Genomic DNA, 18,047 nt, shown 5'->3' with positions numbered 1-18,047 from the left:
CGGCGGCTCACATGACCACAGTACTGTCCAGGGCCTTCGCCCATGTCGGCTGGGATCGGCTCCAGCGACCCTGAACCTATTCAAGCGGTTTGGAGGATGGAATCGAATGGGAAGAGAAAAAAACATCTGCATAAATCTAGCGTTATTCCTCCAGCCGTTATTTTCAGTTTAATGATCTCCCCTAACAGTTGTAACCCATCAGTTAAGTTGTTAGTTAACGTTACTGTGACCCAGCTACTACTGGCATCCAAATACCTTGGTTGGACTAACGTTAATTAATATAGGTAACGTTACACCATTTATAATTTACTTTTTATTTCTTCGTATTTAATCATTTTTTTCTGTGATTAGTTTACTGCTCAAGTAATGGAAATTAGTTAACTGTTAGCTAATGTGTTGTTGTATTTTAATGTAACCGCTCGACGTTAAAGTGGCACATTTAACAAGGGAACGGTTTATGTAGCTAAAGCCTACTTAACTTACTTCAAAACAATTCTTTTTTAATTGAATACTTTCTTTTATTTCTTGATTTAACATATCGCATTAGAGGCACAATCGACTAACGCTAATCTGACTGTTAGCCTCGCTAACATATAACGCTAGCTAGGTTAACGTTAACTTAACGTTAACAGTTAGCTAGGTTAACTTACGGTTAACTTAGGTTAGCGCTAGGTTACTTTTGTAGCTAACGGACTAACTACCTTGCTTAGGGTTACTGGGTTAACGTCAGCTAACCTCGTTACAACAGAATTGCGTGAAGCTTTTAATATTAAATATATTAATATACACCAAGCCACGCGTAACACGTGTTTTATTCTGATGGTCTCGGCCGGATGTCAGAGCGCAGTAATGTAGTCGTCTTGACGCTGTCCGCCTCTCAAGTGAACGAACGCTCAGGGGCACGTAACGTTTTGAAAACGGTGCCAGCCGCTTACCACACAGGGGTTGATTTGCCACACAGTGCCGAATTCTCCGGGGCTCCATGCACATTGTGTTGTGTCAGATTAAAATGTCCGGATGACTGCAAAGCGCTCCCTGGTTTGAGACCACATCACAGGACGCGGCTCTTCAAGCGTCTTCAAATTTATGGGATAAAAGCAGGTAAGGTGTCATAGTCATTTTATAGGTGATCTATAACGACGCACGGAGGCATTAGGATGTAACACGTGTAGCAGTGAGAATAATCTTAACCGTTATCGTTGGTTGTCTGCTGTCAGTAACTACGGTCCCTTATATATGGGGAAATACATTTCAGCGCAAAGTGATGATGTTGCACCGTTAATGTTGCTCCTAAGGTCCCTTTTTTATCATAATTGACCAATGCACATAATGCAGTTTGGCAGACTGGCATTTGCATTTTGGTCTGACAAGATTGTCGATCCATCCTGGAGGTGTCAATCGTCTGTCTCCTCTTAACCTCCTTTCCTCGGACAGAACGAAGAGGAAGAGCTGTGTTGCGTCTCTGGCAATGTATTTGTCAATGTGCAGATGTTTAACCAATCTGTCAATTGCTGTATAGGAGTCTGCAGAGTCTGGGAATACAGGACACTACAACTAAAAAGATACATTTCAACTCCACAGTGTGCTTGTAGACTTTTCAGGCATTTCGGCCACTCCCTTAAATAGCAGAGTGAAAGAGAGACGGTTAGGAAGTCAATGAAATGACTCCCAGATGTTGTATGTTGTAATAACCAGTCCAGGAATGCGAGAGATACACGTTTAAACTGTCCCGTGATATGTATTCCCCCTAAAGATATTATTGTATTTACTCGTGTGTTATTGCTGACTTGCACAGACCGTTTGTATAAACAAATATTAATCAGGCCAGCAAGCTTTGCATTCATCTGCGAGGAAATAAATCAGCGGAGATGTTTCTGCATTTTCTGAGGTCTTGATGCTGTACAGTAGCAGTGGGCTGCTGTGTGGGTGGTTTAACAAGAGGACAGATGAGTAGGTTTGTCCTGTGTGCAGTGAATCAGCCTGCTATTAGTGGTACATGTGGGAGACTTGGCAGACAAGGTCAGAGAGTGAAAGTTTCTTATATTTGAGGACAAATAGAATGCAAAAAAGAATGTGCAACATGTTTTTTTCTTACGGGGCTGATATTTGACTTGGCTTTACATGTCACCCAGATGTTTGCTCAGAGATAACACTTTCTTGAGTCACCATCCATAGAAACGAAAATGATGTTTTTCAAAAGAAGAACATTAGCCGTGACACCCACGTGTTTATCTGGAGCCAAGTTTCCTGTCCAGGCAAAGTCCTTTCCTTCCTTGTGAAAAGTTCCCGAGCCTCGCTGCAGAGTGTGTTTGTACACAAGCCGTTTCCCTTCAACTGTCTTCGTTATAGCTGTCGCTTTGCAGGACGTGAGTCCATTTAACAACACTCTCGGTAGCTTCCCGAGTGTTCATCTTATCGCATCAACTTGCAACTTTTGTTCCTCACGCTGAACATGAACGCCAAATGTACTCGAGAATCAGAAAGTGTTTAACTGGTTTTCTTGCCACAACATCCATCCATTTTGTGGCCACTGAACACAGACAGCCCTTTGAAGAGTATTGAGAGGCCTGTTGTAAAACACCATTGTCTGTCTGCTTGCTGCCACGTTAACACACTCACACTGGCAGCAGGACGAAAACGCTGCAGTCACAGCTGACAAATGCCTTGCCAGATTATGTGAGAAAAGAAAAGAAAGCCTAATTTTACCTTGATTCTGCCGAGTGAATAGATTTTTCACAAGTCATTACTACTGCTAATTACCTTTTGAAAAGAGAGAAATCACAAATATAATTTAGCTGTGTAAATTCACTGAGCTCCTAAAACACATAGAATCAAATGGATGCAGCAAAAAGATTTCTGAGTAGGGCCTCATATTGTCTCGATGGTAAAATAGAAGACTTGTAAAAGCCATAAGTCCTTCCAGATTGGCTCTATATGAATGTGCCTTGTACAGAGCATTGTGTTTGTACTTGCTCATCCTTCAGTGCCTCGTCTGTATATCTTGTGTTTGCCAAGTGCGAAATCAACAACAGGAGGCAGAAGGACCACTCGCGCTTGTCCTTTTATTCTGGACCACCTAATATAACAACTCCAGCACTGGGAGAAAGTATTTTTAGACTTTTGAAGAACATTTTCCCATTTTTTTGGCCCAAGCTCCTATTCTGTTGATTTTATTAGATTGTGGGAACGTGTTTGTAACATGCATATACCAGAAAAGGACAATTGTGGAGATGTAAAAAATTCACGTCAATGTCACATATGTTGGTATATGATGTTTGTGAACTGTTGCTCCTGGACAGTTTCAATGTTTTAGCTTGTCACAAGTGTGCCTGCTTTTTCAATGTTTATATCCCAGTAATGAGCTTGAAAATACCTGTGTGTATGCATGAATTACAACACACACTGTCCAGACAGCGGCGAGCCAGCGGTTCGACAAGCTGACAACCGGTCTCTTCTCTTTCAAGCAGGATTAGATTGGAATGTTTGGCAGAGCGGGGACCGGACTGCTGACATATCTTTTAATCATCCACAAAAGTGCAGAGTTATCATTTCCTATTCTGCTTTCCTGTCTGAAAGGGCCTTATTTTGGCCTGCTTCCGCTTGACAACACGGGATGCTGGACAAAATCCTTGGATATCGTTGCAAACAGACGACATCCGCCATCCAAAACCAGCAGAATGTTTTTGCAGAAAAATGATAGCTGAAAATTGTCTCTTGTCATCTGCACATAAAAAAACTGTGATCGTTTCCCTTCTGTCCTCCTCAGCCATCATGTCAGGAAAGTCAGATGGGAAAAATAAGTGGGCGGCTGTCAGGGGTCGCCTTGGCTCCTCGCAGGACTCTGATACCCAGCAGGAGGCCAACCTGGAGAGTGCTGACCCAGAGCTGTGCATCAGACTGCTGCAAATTCCCACTGTGGTCAACTACTCGGGGCTGAAGCGTCGCCTGGAGGGCAGTGACCAGATATGGATGGTCCAGTTCCTGGAGCTGAGTGGGTTGGATCTTCTCCTGGAGGCCCTGGACCGACTTTCGGGGCGGGGATGCTCTCGCATTGCCGATGCCCTTCTGCAGCTCACGTGTGTCAGCTGCGTCAGGGCTGTCATGAACTCCTCTGCCGGGATCCACTTCATTATAGACAACGAGGGATACATTCGGAAACTCTCACAAGGTTGACCATACCCTTTATTTTTGGAAAAATCATCACAAATATCGCACTCATTTTTCCATATAGTGTTCTTTTGAGTATGTCTCAGTGTAGCCTACACATGGAAAGGGTGGCCCAGGTACTTCAGAAAATATATACTGAATAATTGGGTCAAGATATTTAGAGCAACCTATCTATTCCACAGAAAGCCATGTTTAAGGAACTGAATGTTTTATATATATATATATATATATATATATATATATATATATTATATATTATGTAACATTTGGAATTATATAAGTCGTAACGCTACATGACTCACTGTGCTGAGCTGCATTTTCCAGATATGTACTCAGTGTTATGTACAGAGATGGAATTCCTACAAATGTAGTATCACTGAGTGAATATTGGATTTCTTCACCTTCAGATACACACACACAAACAAACACATGTTTATCTACAGTGCAACGCATCATCTTCAGAGGGCAAAGTTCAAGGGGGGTTGTTAAATAAAGCATCTTGCTTGAGCCCACACACAAAGAGGGATGAGTAGAGATGGGGGCTTTTGCTTTAAGAGAAACGGATGTAAAATATGAGAGCTCGACCTGTACTGATGTGTGTGATCATGATGCTCCGCAGCTTTGGACACTTCCAACACCATGGTGAAGAAGCAGGTGTTTGAGCTTCTTGCCGCACTCAGCGTGTTCTCTGCAGACGGACATCGGCTGGCACTGGATGCCCTGGAACACTACAAGGCAAGAAGATGTAGAAGTTCATTAATTAAGTAATTTAGTTATTCGAAAAGTGGAGCTGTTGTGGGATTGACCTCACGTGACACGCTCTGAATGATAAGTACTCTCACGATGCCCTCTAGTGGTGGGTTGCATGCACAAGCAATGTAATCCCGTGGAATCGCACTGTTCCTCAATGTTGTTGATGACTTACACTGACTTTGATTTCCCCTTCAGGGAGTGAAGACGCAGCAGTATCGCTTCAGTGTGATCATGAATGAGCTGCAGGCCACAGATAACGTCCCGTACATGGTTACACTCCTCAGTGTCATCAACGCCCTCATCTTCGGGAGAGATGACCTCAGGCAGAGAGATAAGATGAGAAAGCAGTTCATTGGTAGGTTCTCCATTTGGCTGCTATTTAACAATTAATTGGGAGTCTGGAGTCCCATCGTGAGTAAGGTCACGCTGCGGTAAACTGCAACAGTGTCTCCTCTCTGGGCTGAAAGTGAATGCAGATGGGAAAGCAGGATCTCTATTACAAATATGTCTGTCACTGGCACGGTCTAAGAATAGGTCTAATGGCCTTATTCTCACTCATAAAACGCATGAGAACTAAGCAAACCCCAAGTGTATGAAGCATTGTGTAAACATGTATTTTACACCACTAACTGACTCAAAGATTTCAGTTGAGAGAACATGTCATCACACTTGCACTGATTAAATCACACTGTCCTAATGTAATATTTAATGATGTATTTTGAGTTGAACTCCCTCTCCATCCATCCCTTTTTCTGTAGTGGATTATTCTTGTTATGTCCTGTGGAGTCTGTCCCAGCATATACTGGACAACTTTTTTTGACAAATGTTATCGATGCAGCAGCTTTATAAACCGTTCGAAAAAATATATTAAAATGTCACCCACCACCTTGGACTAATTAGCCATTTGTATGGCCACTCCTCTTGTGTGATTGCTCACCTGTGACTTCCTGTCAATGTCCTCAAAACTAACATTTGCCACTGGTGGGATCAGTGACACATTCTGGAGATAAACTTTTTTTAAATACTGATACTTGAGTGTTTTGATGCTCTTGCAGGGCTCCAGTTACTTGATATTCTGCCAAAGTTAAGGTGAGCCTTCTTTCTGTTGTTCTCATTTAATGTTGTTAGTCTCTAAAGCAGATCATTTTAGCAGGTCATTTTAAAGTCCATAATCATTGAGTAAAATGGCTCTTTTGGGAATCGATGTTGTAGTTTCCATATTCATGCAATAATTTGAAGCATTTGTCATTTCTTTTTAAAAATGTAAAATATCCTTTTTATATGTGCTGAAGTGTCCCCACCAGTGATCTGTATGAGTGTTGTGTGCAGGGAGCAGGAGGATGAAGACTTGATTATTCAATGTGAGGCTTTTGAAGAGGCAATGGCTGAAGATGAGGAAGAGCTGCTGCGGGTTTATGGTGGCATTGACATGAGTGATCACCTGGAGGTTTTCACTACGCTCTTTAACAAGGTGTGAGAGCTGACTGGCTTTTTTATCCATCTCTTCCAACTAATATAGCCTAATAAAAAGGAGACGGAATGAATCAATGTTTTATTACAGTAAAGAAAATGCTTCTTGCTGTCTCTCTGATCAAAACTGTTTTTTCTGGTGCTGGCACATTATTAGACCTGACAAACTCACTTAATTTGTGCATATGTATGTGCTCTTGTGTGCAGGTCAGCAGCTCTCCAGCCTCCCTCCAGCTGCTGTCCATCCTGCAGACGTTGTTGGTGTTGGGGCCGAACCGCTCCGATATCTGGCTGGCTCTGGAGGCCATCACTAACCGAGCCATACTGCTGGCCCAGGACTGTGAGTCAGCACTGATGCAGAAATACATTCACTTTAGGTCAAGTCTCTGGAAAGGCTAATGGGTAGCTAGGCCTCCCCTGGAATTCATGTGGGAAGGGGAGTTATTATCCAGGAAAAAATATCATTGCAATGAAATATAGGCAGGGTGGCTGGAAGCTTTTTGTTTTAGTGAGAGAAGGAGTTTCAAATGGGGTTCATATGTGTTTGGATTTGTGCTCCAGCTAAGATGGAGTCCTGTGAGAAGATCATGCAGCGGCTGATGTTCTCCAAAGGCAGGAGCTGTGAAGGTCATCATGACGTGGACGGGCATCTTGTGAAAGTGCATAAGTCCATGCAGACTGATCTTCAGGATGAAGAGAAGTTGGACAAAAGCATCACATCCTCTCAGAAGCCACTGTGTGCAGCTCCTCCTCCTCCTCCTCCTCCTCCACCCCCACCCCCTGGTATGATGGGGCTCCAACCTTCTAACCAGTGCCCACCTCCGCCCCCCCCACCACCTCTTCCTCCTCCACTTGGAGGGTTTGGTGGACCCCCACCACCTCCCCCCTTGCCCGGAATACCACCACCACTGCCCGGCGGTCAAGGCATGCCACCCCCACCACCTCCGCCACCTCTATCAGGGATGGGTGGTGCACCACCGCCACCACCTCCCTTACCTGGCATGCCAGCTCCACCTCCTCCTCCCCCAGGCATGATGGAGGCTTTGAGTAGCCAGGCTCTTGGGTGCGCTGCACCCTCAAAGGTAAACCGATGCCCGACCCTGAGGATGAAAAAGCTCAACTGGCAGAAACTCCGCGCTGTTACTGGTGAGTGGATTAATCATTCTTTAACGGCAACTTCACAACCTGTCATTTGCGTATGACTGCTGGAAACCCTGGCTGAATCTAATTTCAAGAGTATCATGTATCTTCTAAATCACTTTGTTGCCTCTATCCGTCAAGCTATTATTCACCCATTATTATGGGAAATGTGAGTGAAGACATAGAGCCTCTGTATAGAGAATAGTTGATGGGGATAAAACATTAAAATGACCAGAACCAGTCTTCCAAATTTGGGTGGGTGTCACAGAGGATTCCCCTCAGTTTTGAGAGGGGAAGCGTCACTGTAAAAATGAATTTCAGCCATTGTAGGATGTTGCTGCAAAATGGAGCCACATGAGCTCATGACGGGTTCCCCTCTTCCTGCTCTCACACAGATGGTCACTCCATGTGGGCCTCGGTTCAGAAAGAGCCTCCTTCCCGGGAGCCGGACTACAGCAGTATCGAGCAGCTGTTCTGTCTCCCGGTGACCGAGCACAAAGACAAGGGGGCAGCTGCTCCTGTCAAGAAGGAGCCTAAAGAGGTGTGCCTGGTCAACACTCAACGCTGCTCAGAACAAACACACCTGATTATCAAAGCTGAATAATCAGATTGCCTCTAACATCTCTTTTTGTTCGATAGATAACATTCATTGATCCAAAGAAAAACTTGAATTTGAACATATTCCTGAAGCAGTTCAAATGGTAAATCACTCTTTTTTTAAAAAAAAAAAAAATTATAATTTATTTTTATAATAGGTTTTTTCCAACTGAGTGTTTTTAATTTTCTCTCTCCAGCAAAAATGAGGACTTTGTAGCCATGATTCAGAATGGGGACCGTACTAGGTTTGACGTAGAGGTGCTAAAGCAGCTCATTAAGCTCCTACCAGAGAAGCATGAGGTTCGTACTCTTAACTATTCTCCATCCTTGCCGAGAGACGTTTTTTGCCCACGTCCCAACCATTAAGGGCCTACTTTGAAATGTCAAATGTCTGAGTCACTGTCTTGTGCTTTCATGTAGATTGAAAATTTGAAGTCCTTCCAAGGAGAAAAAGACAAGTTGGCAAATGTTGATCGTTTCTACACCTCCCTTCTCACTGTGCCATGGTAACCTCTCTATTGTGGTGTTTTTTTACTCCAGGTCTGTTTTTTCCCTGTTAATTATGTGTATACTTTATACTCTCATACCTGCTTCCTTATTTGCTTTGTGGCTCTTTTCTCCAGTTATCAGTTGAGGATTGACTGCATGTTGCTGTGTGAGGAGACTTCATCAGTGTTGGATATGCTCAAACCTAGAGTCAAGCTGGTGGAGGAGGCCTGCCAGTGTAAGGAACCCCTAGGCCTTCAGCTATATTCGTATGCACACAGTTGTCATTCTTGCTCAAGTTATATATTGTAATCTAATTAACACCATGTAACAAATCTCTCAGCTCTCAGAACGAGCACGCTCATGCCCATTTTCTGCAGGCTCATTCTTGACGTTGGGAATTTTCTCAACTATGTAAGAACCTCTTCAGTCTCATATATATTTTACTTTAAGCTGACATTTAGACAGAGCTTGCATTTTTAGTCGTTGTTCTACTTCCAGGGAAGTCACACGGGGAATGCCGAGGGGTTCAAGATCAGCTCCCTGCTCAAGCTCACGGAGACCAAGGCTAACAAGAACCGCATCACGCTGCTTCATCACATCCTGGAGGTACACAAAGCTCACAGATGCCGTCATTCTGTTCCCCCCCCATCAGTTATGAACCTGTTTAATTACCCACTGCGTAACTTGTTTTGCAAAGGAGGCAGAAACGAACCACCCAGAGCTGTTGGCGCTGCCAGATGACATAGAAATCTGTGAAAAGGCAGCAGGGTATAGGAACCTTTTCACATCTACTTTTGCTCATGTTCTTAATCAGTGGATTTGTGACATTCTTCTAATAAATGGTTTTACACTTTGTCCTCAGAGTTAATGTGGACTCCATTCAGTCAGAAACCAGTGCCTTACTAAAACGACTGATTGAGACGGCCAAGAAGGTTTCCAACTCTGTCGAAGATTTGAAGGAGCAATATGAAAATGTTCTCGAGGTAACACAATCTGCTTTGCCTACAAATGGAGCCAACATGCGGTCGCTCAATACTCTGCTTGGAAGCTGGATCCAAATCCCAAATGCCTCCATTTTCTCTGCTGCAGGAAAGGCTGGCGGCATGTCAGATTGTAAGTGAAAGGCTCACTGCAGTTGAGAAGCAGAAGAGTGAGCTGGCTGTCTACTTGTGTGAAGATGCCAATCAGCTGTCGCTTGAGGATCTCTTCGGAACCATCAGGACTTTCCGAGGACTTTTCATCAAGGCACTGAAGGTCATGGAGGACACTTTGTTTACGTTAGTTGTAATGACTTTCCCCGGGATTGTACATTTGTAGTATTTTATACACTGTCTTTTATATTGTGTAGTTTTGAATGTACAACTTCTAAACCACTTGCATGCTGTTTGTGAATGAATATAGTTTTGTATTTTCTATGGAACGTGTATCTACTGTGGCTAAATTGGAAAATGTATCTTAAATGATACAAAAAGAAATTGCCACGTACATTTTGTACTTGGCAGTGAGTGACATCTCTACTTTCATTATAACAGGAAAACAAAACCAGACGAGAGCAGACAGCCAAGGCTGAGAAGAGGAAGAGGCAGCTGGCAGAGGAAGAGTCCAAGAGACAGAAGGGAGAGAATGGCAAAATTAGTAAGTTGTGAACGGCCCTCCTTTGGTTCACTGTGCCCAAGAAATTCCTAACCAAGATGGCATTTGAATGGTGTGTGTGTGTCCGCTTAAAGCCCTCTTTTTACCTTGTTACCAGTCAAGAAAGGCTTTGTGCCGCAGAACGACGACTGCATCATCGACCACCTCTTGGCGGATATCAGGAAAGGTTTCAGCCTCAGAAAGACCAGGCCAAGGTGCGATTTGGAAAGCCTCCCTTCTAGTGAAAAGCGTAGCGATACCTGCCCGTCTGGTAAGGACAAGAGACTGCGGCCTCCATCCGCAGTTCCTATCTCCGCTCCTGAGCCACTTAACTGCGAGCCACAACACCGCTTTGCTGCTTTTATCTCAGCTATTTGATGTGCCTAAACACCACTCTCATCCTAAGCTAGCTCCATCACTTTGTTGTGCTATTTTAGCATTTGCTTGCGTGGAGAGCATTTTCTTTTCATGCAGCTTTGCTCACTGTAAAATATCAATTGATTTCTAAGATAATAATGGTCTTAATGTGTACACCTTAACCATCAACACTACCTGGCTCCCCCTCAGGATCAAGTGTGACGCCTGTAAACGAAAAAGCCGAAGAAGTGTCCACCGTTTCCTCTCCCACCAAACCTCAGACAGAGGGTCACCAGGCCAGCACAGGAGAAGTGAACGGCTTCCTCAGCCCATCAAAAGAGACTCTGCAGAATGGGGTTCAAAACGGACATGGTGAACATCCCAAGGCACTCCCAAGAGAAACAGCCACGATAATGCAGGCACACCTAGAAAGACCTGCGTCGCTGGAGCAGGAGCAACACCCACATAAGCCTGTAGTATCGCCACCAGATACGACACAACCTCAACCTCAGGTTGAAGCGGCACATCAACCATGCCTCCCAATAAATGGCTTTTCATTGGATTCAACTGAGACGAGCATCCTCAGCCCATCTTCCCTCCCAGATTCCGACCCCCTAGAAGCTGCGTTCGATGGCACTTCCAGCCTGGGGTCTGAGAAACTGATTCCTGATAAGCCAGCGGACATTAGCGTTACTGTTCTGATAAAAGAAAGCCCTTTACCTAATGCAGACAATGTGGCACGGAGCAGTGAAAGCACTATAACGGGAGATGTAAAAGGTCAAACTAGTCACAAAATAAGCCGTTTAGCAGAGACTGTTGAACAAGAGGGAGGTCGAGACGAGTGGAAATGCATCGTGAAATCATCCGTGACTCCACTCAATGAGGGCATCGAGGGGTGCGATGTCCCAGATGGACTGGAATCTGATAAACTGCCATCAGTGTCTGAAGCAGTGCCTCCAACCCTTGAGCCCGAACCAAAGACACAGAAGAGCATCTTTAAACGAAACAAAAAGAAGAGTAATCAAGGTAACCGATCTATTAACTTGAATAAAGATCATGTTTGGAATGCTAGTCACTTGTGTTGTAAATGGAAATGTGTTTTGTTTTTACTGTATTTAACATTTTATATAATATATATATTTTTAAGTATTTTGCATGACGACATGTTTTATTTAAGAGTGGCTGCTGTGTGCACATTTTGATTTGGTGATTTTAATATTGACTGGATTTGAATCTCTGAACCGTTTGTTTGAATGCTCTGTTCTCGTTCTGACTCTCTGAAACACAAGGTAACAGTGGGAAAGGACACACTAAACATAAAACAGGCTGTGTGTTGCAGTGAGGTAGGTCAAATCAATGGGATGGCAAACTGTAAGCAGGAACATCATCCTAATGAACTCAATCACCGTCGAAGCTTTGTCCCAAGTAACACGTCATTTGTTGGTCTAACCGAATTCTGGATTTCATTTGTCTCTGTTGTCCAGCTTTTAACACTCGCTCTCTTTAAAACATTTTCCAATTCTGTTATAAGGGCCAAAATATTAACATCATTGACCAAAAAGCACGTTTCTTCCGGTGATTTTAATGTGGGTCAAACCTGGGGAAAACTAACCCTAAAATGTACCCTTTAATGAATCAGTGGTTAAGTAATCTCGCATCACTTTTCTGATCTCAAACCGCCTTGCAGTTTGAAGTCACTGACATCATTGTGGACTGAGTTATTTCATGAAAGCCACCACTTGTGTCTTTCCTTCCATATTTGTTTGTCCATTACCCAAATCTGGGACTGTTCAACCTACTAACGCAGTCTGATGTGCTTCCTGTAAACTGTGCTTTAATCTGATGTTGATGAAAGATGCTGTATGTGATGTAAATGCATTAAAATGTTTTTACAACAAATAAGTTTACATTTTAAAGCTAATCATGCCTGCAAGCCAATAGATTTCACAATGTGCAATTGAGCAAATAGATTTATCCCCACGTAAATATAAAAACTTTAAAAGGTATTAAAATATTTCATTCGGGTTTTCTTTCTTCTATTTTATTAATTTTAGTCTTTGTTCCCGTAGGTGACTCCAGAAAAAGGAAAACAAGAGGAAAAAGAAAATGTTAATTTCACATGGGAGTTGTGAACGAAAAAAGGATTCCCATTTGTTTAGTGAGACTAGAGCAATGACTCATTCAAGAGGATGCAGGAGTCTTCCTCTTGCAATGACTTGACCAAGAAGAGTAAACTATGGATGTCAACATGTCACTTTATGTAAATCAGTTGTAGTTATTGTGTGTGTGTAGTTTGGATTCAGAACTGTTCCAACAAAGTTAAATATGCTTTATATGTTTTGTATAACTGTTGTAATATGCAGTAAATGTATTTGCTCTGTTGACCTTTCAGCACCAAGAGAAAGACCGACGACGCAGTGTTGTTGCTGCAAGATATTTAATTAACTCATCAAAACAAAAATGCTGTTTATTTCTTTATATATTACGCAGATGATATTTAAAAGGGAAATGTAAGAAAAGCATAAAATGGATTGATACTTTTAATGTTAAATATATTTTAATAAAAGTGAATTTAGTGTTCAGCTGTCTGTTTTTTAATCAACCAACTCACGCAGGAGTGTTTCAAACATGACGTTATAAATGGCTTTACGATCGTGAATCCATCCCCGTGAAGGCGATTCGCTCGTTGCTCTCACAGCCCTGGAGACAAGTTGCCCGAACACAGCGACGCACTGCTGTGCGTCTGGCTCTGACATCATCGGCTATGAAGTTACAGATATGGCAATGCCTCTCTTGGAGACCGCTTAGTCTTCTTGAGACGGGCAGGCTCACGCCACCACCATCATGTCACTCACCTGGTCGGCGAAAGACCACAAAAACACGAGTCAACCCGCCGCGACCGGGCAGAAGCGATCGCGCAACGACCCGGGCAACAAAGTGACGGTGGTACTCGGTGCGCAATGGGGAGACGAGGGCAAAGGGAAAGTCGTCGATTTGCTGGCGACCGAAGCTGACTTTGTCTGCAGATGTCAGGTAAATGTTCGGATTCGGGATTTCAGACGAGCGTTCATTCACATGGATGGGTGGGTCTCTGTTGTTGCCTCGTGCCATTTGTTTCCCCCTCTGAATTCATCACGAAATCTGGCACGAGCTGTGCAGAATGTTAAAACGCAACAGGTGCTCAGAGGGGAAACACTTGCAGCTCCATGATTTTGGGAAATGCTCAAAGGGATAGCGTAAATATTAGCTAGGGAACCTTTTTTATTAGTTTATTACAGTTAATTAACCATGCTGAGAATGTACTGTGGTTTCATAACTGCACTTAATGGTTTAAACATGATAGCATATGAGAATTGTGGCCATTAAACTCAAATTGCAAAACATTTTACAGACGCCAAATGTCTTTAATAACCATTGTAGGAAGAGGCATGTACAACTTACTGGCCTGACTATTCTCTTAATTATTGCATGCATCTCTAAACGTAGTGTAAAGGTGCCCTGACTGACTCATTCAGCGGATCACAAAGAGATTACATTTAAGATGCATCGAATTCATAATGAAAATGACTCCATATGGGTCAGTTGCTACTCATATAGGACACGTGACCCTCTGGTCAGATATCAGAGGTCACAGCGTGAAACCTGCCACCAGTTGCTGTGTTGTACTCTCTCCACTGATAGGACTAGCACCCTGTGTTCTGAAGGCTTGAGAGCCCCACCCACCGGGCGAGAGAGAGGTCACATTCTCAGGGAGGCTTGATATGTGAGAAGGCCAGGACTTAGCCAGGGCAGACAGAGTGGTGGCTCCACCAGCACCAGCCAAGTCTGTTAAAATAGGTGCTGGAGAGGCTGAGGGAATTGGGGGGAAAAATGAGACGTGTGTATGTGGCTGGATGTTTGTGTTTGATAATATCATCATGAAAACTATCACATCATAATGTGCACCCTGCTTTGATTTACAGGGGGGCAACAATGCAGGACACACAGTGGTAGTGGAAGGCAAGGAGTATGACTTCCACCTTCTCCCCAGTGGAATCATCAACTCCAAAAGCATCTCCCTCATCGGTAATGGTTTAAGTATTCAGCTCTGGTGAGACAGCATGGTCACGAATATTAGTGCAGTTGCGACTACATATTCCTCTTCCTCTGCTCCCGTAGGCAATGGAGTGGTCATACATCTACCTGGACTGTTTGAAGAAGGCGATAAAAATGAAAAGAAAGGTATTTTAAGAGAAAGAATGCCCTTTACTCACAATGCACAAGTGTGTATTAGAATTAGGATTAGTGTCTTCTCACATAGATGTCATTTATATTCTTTGACCAGGTCTGAAAGGCTGGGAGAAGAGACTTATCGTCTCAGATAGAGCTCACCTTGGTATGTACAAAACATTATATTGCTTAGAGTGGTTTACTTCAAATAAGTACAGCCTGAATAAATCATCAATCACTTTTTAAGGGTGTGAGGTCTTGTTTGCTGTCTCTCTGCAGTGTTCGATTTCCACCAGGTTGTCGATGGTTTACAGGAGACTGAAAGGCAAGCACAAGAAGGAAAGAAGTAAGGATAGCGGAGGACAGACCTGCCAACATTTTACACTATAGTCAGTACAAATATATATTTTGATTCCATACATTATTTTACATCCCTCCCTTTGTGTTTCAGCATTGGAACAACCAGGAAAGGCATCGGACCCGCATACTCCAGCAAAGCTTCTCGCACCGGCCTCCGTGTATGTGACCTCCTGGGGGACTTTAAGGACTTCTCTATGAGGTAGGGATCGTATTAATGTGCAAAACACCAAAACTAATACTACGATGAACAGTTGTGGCATGATTCGCGATTTCCTTTCCTTTCAGATTCAAGAACCTTGTCCGCCAGTATCAGTCCATGTACCCAGCCTTGACAGTTGACGTTGAGGACCAATTGAAAAAACTCAAGGTAACCTGACGATTATGAAAGTGATGGTTTATTGCCATTCCAAACATCAATAAATCACGTTTAGGTTTTCTTTGTTTTGTGCAGGAATATTCTGAGAGATTGCGGCCGATGGTGAGAGACGGGGTCTATTACATGTATGAAGCTCTTCATGGATCTCCAAAGAAGATTTTGGTGGAAGGGGCCAATGCTGCTCTCCTTGACATTGACTTTGGTAGAGATTTTGATTTACAATATTCTTTTTTTTTTTTATACATATGTGTGGTTGTTCTTTGTGGATCTTGGAGGGAGTCAGTGACACAGACCTATCATCTTTTGGCTCTAAAGGCACATATCCTTTTGTGACATCTTCAAACTGCACGGTGGGCGGGGCATGCACTGGTCTCGGCATCCCTCCGCTGAACATCGGCGATGTGTTTGGTGTATCAAAGGCCTACACTACCAGAGTGGGAATCGGAGCCTTCCCCACAGAACAACTCAATGTAAGAACTTGGTGTTACCTCAGAAAATCAGTGAGCTTACTTGGACACTGTCGCATGTCCTTGCTTTCCTGTCCATCCTAACATTTTGAGCTTGACATGTACAGTTTGAATGTGATCATGTGGCTGACACACAGGCAGTAGGGCTGGTAGTGGTTGGGGGGGGGGGATTCTCTGACTGAGTGCAGCTGTCACATTTTGTGAGACACGGGTTCAAACGCTCTTTACCTCTTATGCAGGTCACATGTTCACAGGGATAAATTTAGGGCCAGAGTCCGGGTTCAGGATATATTTACAGTGTGGGCTTATGTTTCCTGTCACGGGAACTAAAAATATGGACATAGGAGGTCAAGATGTTAAAACTAAATCAGTCCATATGATGTTTTATTGTACTCAGCTGTGTTTGTAACTAGTGTCGTCGTGATTGCAGATGTTTAGGTTTAACATGGAATTATTAAATGCCTAACATCATTCAGTTCATGAATAATAAAAAAACATATAGGGCTGTTTCCCCCCTGTTTACCGTAGGCAGTAGGAGAGCTGCTGCAGACGAGGGGTCGTGAGGTGGGTGTAACCACAGGAAGGAAGCGCCGTTGCGGCTGGTTGGATCTTGTCATCTTGAGATATGCTCATATGATTAATGGCTTCACCGCGTGAGTGGCTAGAACAGTTTAAGCAAATCATCTTTCGGGATCATCTAAATAATGATGGAAGCCTTCATTTATTTCTGCACTGTCATAAAATCACGTTATAATAATGACATGTCACCTGTCCAACAGCATTGCTTTGACAAAACTTGACATTCTGGATGTGATGGATGAAATTAAAGTGGGAATTGCCTACAAAGTCAATGGGAAAAGAATTCCCCATTTCCCAGGTAATTGAACAGAAAAAAACATATGTAGAATACATACCATAAACCCATTCCGTTTTCATTTAAAGATTGGTAATAATGTTTTGCTTTCAATAATAGCCAACATGGACGTTTTGCACAAAGTGGAGGTTGAGTATGAGACCTTCCCCGGTTGGAAGACGGACACGTCTGCAGCCAGGAAGTGGAACGAGCTCCCCGCCAAAGCACAAAACTACATCCACTTCATTGAGAACCACATTGGAGTTCCCAGTATGTTTGACACAAAATAACAAACATACAAATATCTTTGCAGAACACACAAACAAAGAGAAAATTGAGCAGAAAACTATTATCAATACTATCAATGAGGGCCTCCAAATCAAAATACAGAAGAAATGCAGAAACTCCATGACATCCTTGAGGTGGCACTGTTACACTTGTCAAATATAGCTTTTTCCAATGTAGTTTATTATGACATCTACAGTTGTGTCAACTTTTCTAATCGTTCTCTCTATTTCTTTGTCTCTTTTAGTCAAGTGGATTGGTGTTGGAAAGTCCAGGGAGTGCATGATCCAGATGTTCTAAAGGGAAACCTTTACCTCCCCCTGATAGGAGCACAGAGGATGTGGCATCTTTCCATCATCTAAACTGATTTTCTCCTCATTAGTTAATAAACAAAGCATCTATGTTACCTTTGAGCAGTGTTGTTTATGTTTGTTTAGTTACGATCAAAAAGTCTTGTTTGTCATTTTTTTAAATTTCATTATAGGGTATGTTTTAATGTATTGGTTGTATCACCAATTAAACCAGCACAACTGGTATTAATTAATAGATGCATGGAAACGTGATCAGTTGATGCAACAGCCCTGTCAAACCATGCACAGCTGGTACAGAGTTAACTTTAAGACGGTTAATCAAGAGAAATAAATACCAACCACTGCTTTAAGTCACGTCAATATGATCAAAAGAGTACCACGCATTCTTTCAAACCTGTGACTGCTGAACAGGTGTTTATTTATGTCCTTGGTTGTACTCACGCTGTTCTCCATTTACTCCACCAATATCCAGCTTTTCATTTCTGCAATTGAAAAGATAAAATACAACATTCACCGCAGCCCGTGAAGGCAGCGTAATACCAAAGATCACGTGACAAAAGAATCGTTGTTGGATTGGCTGC

At 43.0% G+C, this 18,047-nt stretch overlaps 3 protein-coding genes across 4 annotated transcripts; all 3 read left to right on the top strand.

Annotated features, from left to right (window-relative positions):
* Positions 1–865: 865 nt before the first annotated feature.
* On the top strand, positions 866–8,741 carry inf2 (inverted formin 2). 2 transcript variants are annotated; one of them, XM_034563529.1, is made up of 12 exons: positions 866–1,101; positions 3,767–4,168; positions 4,787–4,902; positions 5,116–5,275; positions 5,976–6,009; positions 6,250–6,391; positions 6,598–6,730; positions 6,952–7,536; positions 7,926–8,071; positions 8,170–8,231; positions 8,325–8,427; positions 8,548–8,741. In XM_034563529.1, exons 2-12 carry the CDS (start codon positions 3,772–3,774, stop codon positions 8,635–8,637), a joined length of 1,968 nt encoding a protein of 655 aa, XP_034419420.1. In that variant the 5' UTR covers positions 866–1,101; positions 3,767–3,771; the 3' UTR covers positions 8,638–8,741. The 2 variants fall into 2 exon arrangements, with proteins under 2 accessions (XP_034419420.1, XP_034419421.1); XM_034563530.1 differs by lacking the exons at positions 6,250–6,391; positions 6,598–6,730; positions 6,952–7,536; ... (2 more) ...; positions 8,325–8,427; positions 8,548–8,741 and having other exon boundaries at positions 5,976–6,013.
* A 70-nt stretch (positions 8,742–8,811) lies between these two features.
* On the top strand, positions 8,812–12,013 carry LOC117751600 (FH2 domain-containing protein 1-like). The gene is made up of 8 exons (XM_034563531.1): positions 8,812–8,851; positions 8,957–9,027; positions 9,115–9,222; positions 9,479–9,599; positions 9,706–9,870; positions 10,149–10,251; positions 10,367–10,519; positions 10,816–12,013. Coding segments are annotated over exons 2-8 (1,644 nt in total). The 5' UTR covers positions 8,812–8,851; positions 8,957–9,025; the 3' UTR covers positions 11,808–12,013.
* Positions 12,014–13,329: 1,316 nt separating this feature from the next.
* On the top strand, positions 13,330–17,627 carry adss1 (adenylosuccinate synthase 1). The gene is made up of 13 exons (XM_034525484.1): positions 13,330–13,638; positions 14,568–14,670; positions 14,764–14,826; positions 14,930–14,980; positions 15,094–15,160; positions 15,266–15,373; positions 15,460–15,541; positions 15,626–15,752; positions 15,866–16,020; positions 16,546–16,670; positions 16,797–16,894; positions 16,991–17,140; positions 17,403–17,627. The coding sequence occupies exons 1-13, from the start codon at positions 13,450–13,452 to the stop codon at positions 17,453–17,455; spliced, it is 1,371 nt and encodes a 456-aa protein (XP_034381375.1). The 5' UTR covers positions 13,330–13,449; the 3' UTR covers positions 17,456–17,627.
* Positions 17,628–18,047: the final 420 nt, after the last annotated feature.

Source organism: Cyclopterus lumpus, chromosome 22, assembly GCF_009769545.1.
Source record: "Cyclopterus lumpus isolate fCycLum1 chromosome 22, fCycLum1.pri, whole genome shotgun sequence".
In the NCBI taxonomy this organism is placed as follows: domain Eukaryota; kingdom Metazoa; phylum Chordata; class Actinopteri; order Perciformes; family Cyclopteridae; genus Cyclopterus; species Cyclopterus lumpus.
Note: the sequence above shows the minus strand (reverse complement) of the source record. Positions and strands in the feature narration are given on the sequence as shown.